The sequence below is a fragment of the Micropterus dolomieu genome, linkage group LG23 (assembly GCF_021292245.1).
Source record: "Micropterus dolomieu isolate WLL.071019.BEF.003 ecotype Adirondacks linkage group LG23, ASM2129224v1, whole genome shotgun sequence".
NCBI lineage: Eukaryota > Metazoa > Chordata > Actinopteri > Centrarchiformes > Centrarchidae > Micropterus > Micropterus dolomieu.
In genome coordinates, this window is record NC_060172.1 from 19,615,918 (window position 1) to 19,620,306 (window position 4,389).

Below are 4,389 nucleotides of genomic sequence, written 5' to 3' on the forward strand. Positions count from 1 at the left end.
CCCCCCCGTGACCCTGTACGCAGGATAAGCGGTTGATGATGGATGGATGGATAGTAAATGAAAAAGAATGTCTGGTCTTAAAATATTTACTGAGCAGAATACTCAGCCAATAATGTTATCATCTCTGTTTTGTTTGTCTGTAGCATTGATTTTGGCAGTGCTGATATTTCAGCGCAGAAAAAAGGTTTGCTTTGATAAAGCTCATGTTTATCCTGCTTCCTGTCTCACTGCTGCGCTTCAATATATAGTTGGAACGAGAGGGAATAGTTTATTAATGTTCACTTGACACGTCTGCTGTCAAAAACTTGGGACTCATTGAACTTTGAGGGAAGGAAACCTGCAAGGAAATAAGTAACACATTGATTTAAAAAACAAAAAACACCCCACACACCCCACAAGATTTATTTAAAAAAAATGTTTATTGACATCAGAAGCAATTTAAATTTCAACAATAAACAAGGCGTCTTTTTTTTGTTGCTATTACAGTGGTACATAAAGATCAGTAAAACAACCGTGATACGTCAATCTTGATAACATGTAATTTAAAAATAAAAACACAGGAAAAAGGAAAATAAAAAAAGAAACACTCAGGTCTAACTCAGAACGTTTTTTGTGTGCTGTGCACCTCTAGCTAGGGTAAATATTTTAAGCCCACCCCTTTACACTGTACCAGGCAGGATAGTGGTCTAGGAACTATCACTGGAAAAATAAGACTGGCAGAAAGATACAGACACGACACTTGTGTAGTGTTAACTATACAAAAAGGAGAAAAAAAACTGTACAGCATAAAAACAACTGATATACACAGCCTTTTTTGTTGTTTTTTTTAAACCCCTTGGATACTAACATATTTTCTTTCAGTGAAGTGTGTACAAGGGGGTTAAATGCTTTATAAACAAGAAAATGACCACTATGTATGTTGCCCGCCATCTACTCGTCGTCATCATCATCATAGTCTTCCTCCTCCTCCTCGTCTTCATCCTCATCGTCGTCGTCATCGTCCTTCTTCTCTGCCTTTGCTGGGGCTTTTCCTGGTGCTGCACCGCCCGTTTTGCCCTTAGCACGATATGCTGCGACATCCTGTGATGGAAGAATTAAAATATATTGAGACTGAAAAACATCATAATGTGTAATTAAAGCTCCCGAGGGAGAGCAGCGCAACAAGAAATCTGGCTTCATCAATACAACATTTCTTTACCTTCTCATACTTCTCCTTCAGTTTAGCGGCCTTCTTCTCATAGGGCTGCTTGTCCTCTGCGGCGGTGCTGTTCCACATCTCACCCAGCCTCTTGGCCACATCTCCAATGGACAGACCAGGGGTCTCACCTTTCACCTTAGGGCGGAAGTCTGCGCAAAAGATGAAGAAGGCAGATCTGTGGGGTGCAAAGAAAATAATTAGCTTGTCATTTAGACAACATAACACGCTTCAAATTGTCTCAATATGAGTCAGCTGCTCATGATTCAGATTTGTTTTGTTCTGCGGAGAAACACTTTTCTATTTCAAGAGGATATAAAATCATTACGCGTTGACTTGCAGTACTTACGGGGGTCTCTTGGGGGCATTAGGGTCCTTGAACTTCTTCTTCTTGCCTCCCCTGACAGGAACGTAGCTCATCATCTCCCTCTCATAGCGGGCCTTGTCCTGCCTGGCCAGGTCCTCAAATTTACCCTTCTCCTTGGCAGACATTGTCTGAAAACAGAATTAGCTTGCTGATTGTACTGCCCGTGTTAACACCCTCTGTACATAAGTATGCAGAGTATTCCTTTTTCATTTCCTAGGTTTGGGAGGGCACTGCATCAACTACAGCCTGTATTTGAATTATCTTGATGTGCACCAATGAAGATTGACATATTGTGTCATTTCAGGGATTTTGAATTTAAGAAACAAACTACAAGTTTACAAGATCATCATCATCCCTTCTCTCCTACCTTCCATCGCTCAGAGCATTTCTTGGAGAACTCCGCAAAGTTAACCGAAGCCTCGGGGTGTTTCTTCTTGTGCTCCTCCCGACAGGTCTGGACAAAATATGCGTAAGAGGACATCTTGCCCCTTGGCTTGGTTGGATCTTTCCCCATCCTGATGCAGTATCTAAAAACAAATGTTGCACGTGTACATTAGCTGTGCAACTGCATAGGTATTGAAAATTATATTCATTTTATTAGTGATAAATGGCTCCAATTCTACATCCAAACATTTTTATAGTGATTTCTTAAATTTATTTATGTTTTATTAATTATCTTTTAAAATTATAAATCATGTATATGGGGTAAGATATGCTCCTCCTATTATACAATAAGACCGTCTTTTATTTCTCTCCATTGTCCACTTGTATTGACAGCACTACTTAAGTGACCCGCCCTCGCTGCTGTCAAACTGCACTAAGTTAGGACCCGTCCAGCACAGACGGAGCTAATGCGATGAAAATTACTTTTTTTACTGCTACAATCTGTACTGTGGCCTTTAGATAAAACTCAGTGTGGTCCGTGGTCAAGCCCCTAAACACATCGCTACGGATTCAAAGAGGAAATAAACACCGATAAATATATATATTTTCAGGTTTAAATCACTTTCGCATGAACCTGCAAAAGTTCCCAAAGTGCAAACTGCATAACATAAACCACATCCCTCGTGGGATTATACCAGTGGACTTTCAAAAAAAAAAAAGATGTTTTTGCGAAAAAAATACCCATCTGCAACAAGAATAGGCCTTCTGGAAACCACCGTTTCATTCATGTTTATGTTTTTAATCAAACAAACAACTTTGGAAAAAAACATACAAATTCCATATAAAGACGTATTTATTGAAAATAAAACACTTTAAACTGTGATCCGATGTTATTTAACACTCGTCTCCTATCAGTCTTCATTTTCTCTTATTCTGAAAATAATTCTGCATCTCTATCTAATGTCTTTAAAACTGCTATTTTTTTCCTTTACATTTTCCTATTAATTGCTACTGTAACTCCCAGTTAAAGCTGCGTCGACCGAAGTAGTAATGGCGCATAGGCTTTGGTTGAGGAAAAGGAGGTCAACAACGACGGCAATATTTCTTCTTCCATTTTGTGAGAATGCCTTCTTCATGAAAGAAAGTCCCCCTCAAATGTCTCCTCCCGCCTCCCAGTTCGCTTTGCAACTCGACAAATATCTCTGGAAAGCCGGCGATCTTGACAAAATATTTCCCCGATTGATTCCTATTGCACTAGCCGGTTTGTATAGTAATACATTGGGTCTGCACTGTGTCTATGAGCGGGCTGTGCTACTGCCTTGGTTTCTATGAGCTCCTAATGGCCGCTCGTCTTCATCCACTAACATGGAGAATATGGCTCCTTCTCTTTGTGTCAACGCACAGCCATTGCACTGCATGCAATAGAGGGCAGAGCGACCGCGGCGACTACTTCATTTCAACCCCCGATTTAAACCTTTTCTGAGCATCGGAGAAATCTCACAATGGGGTCGTTGGAATCACGGAAGATTGAACTTTCTTTTGCCGTCGTTACATTTTATAGTTACGGGTTTGCTTCTTGAGAAAACACGGTTAGAAAAAGTTGAACTGAACTGCGCCTCTGTCACTGGCTTCCCATTTGCCTCGCTGCCTTGCCTCCTATGCGAATACAGTCAGCCATTACAGTAAAGCGCAGATCGTGAGGTAATTTTTTCACTGTCTTCTCGGGGAGAATTATAGCAAACAAACACATGTCCGTGTGTATTTTGAGGCGTTCTTTCTTTTTCTTATGTTTTTATAAATTTTACTGTTTCCATCCAAACCCGCACTCTTCTCATGACAGGCATTCAGCTTCGCAATGCACTGCAATGCCAATGGCTAGCTAACGGTAAGTCTTCTACCATTGTCGCTAACCGTGTTGTTCGCTAGACATTCCTGAATTTTTACGCGATAACTACCATTTGATTCGACTCCATTTTGTAGGAATGACACGACAGTAATATACAAAATTATTCGTATTCAACGGAATCGACGGTTTTCGTCGAATTTGGTCAAGGTTAATATTCATTTGATCCTTTTTATAGAGCGTCTGGTCCACACTCCCAGGCAGGGCAATGTAATGTTACCTGCTTATCGCCGGCTATTTTTTGTTGTTTTTGACGGTTCCCCGCAATAAAATAATTTCAGAGCACCACGAGCTTCCACATTCGATCAGGGCAAACACATAAGTAAGATATTTATAAATGTTATCGTCATTCTCATCATTACAAACACTTAACATGTTCGTGTATGATACTCACCTAGGGTCTATCACTGGATCTCAATGCTCTGCAATGGCTGTGAGTGAGGGAACAGAGGCGATACGCAGTGTCTTCAGTCTTCAGCTCTCTAACATTACTCTCGGCGGGGCTCGCACGCCATTGGCCCGCGCCCAGTCTGACGCTCC

General features: G+C 40.9%; 1 protein-coding gene across 1 annotated transcript; it reads right to left on the reverse strand.

Moving 5' to 3' along the window:
* Positions 1-400: 400 nt before the first annotated feature.
* LOC123963543 (high mobility group-T protein-like) lies at positions 401-4,389 on the reverse strand. The gene is made up of 5 exons (XM_046040464.1): positions 4,244-4,389; positions 1,930-2,089; positions 1,545-1,690; positions 1,199-1,373; positions 401-1,080 (listed from the first exon to the last, which is right to left on the reverse strand). Exons 2-5 carry the CDS (start codon positions 2,074-2,076, stop codon positions 931-933), a joined length of 618 nt encoding a protein of 205 aa, XP_045896420.1. The 5' UTR covers positions 2,077-2,089; positions 4,244-4,389; the 3' UTR covers positions 401-930.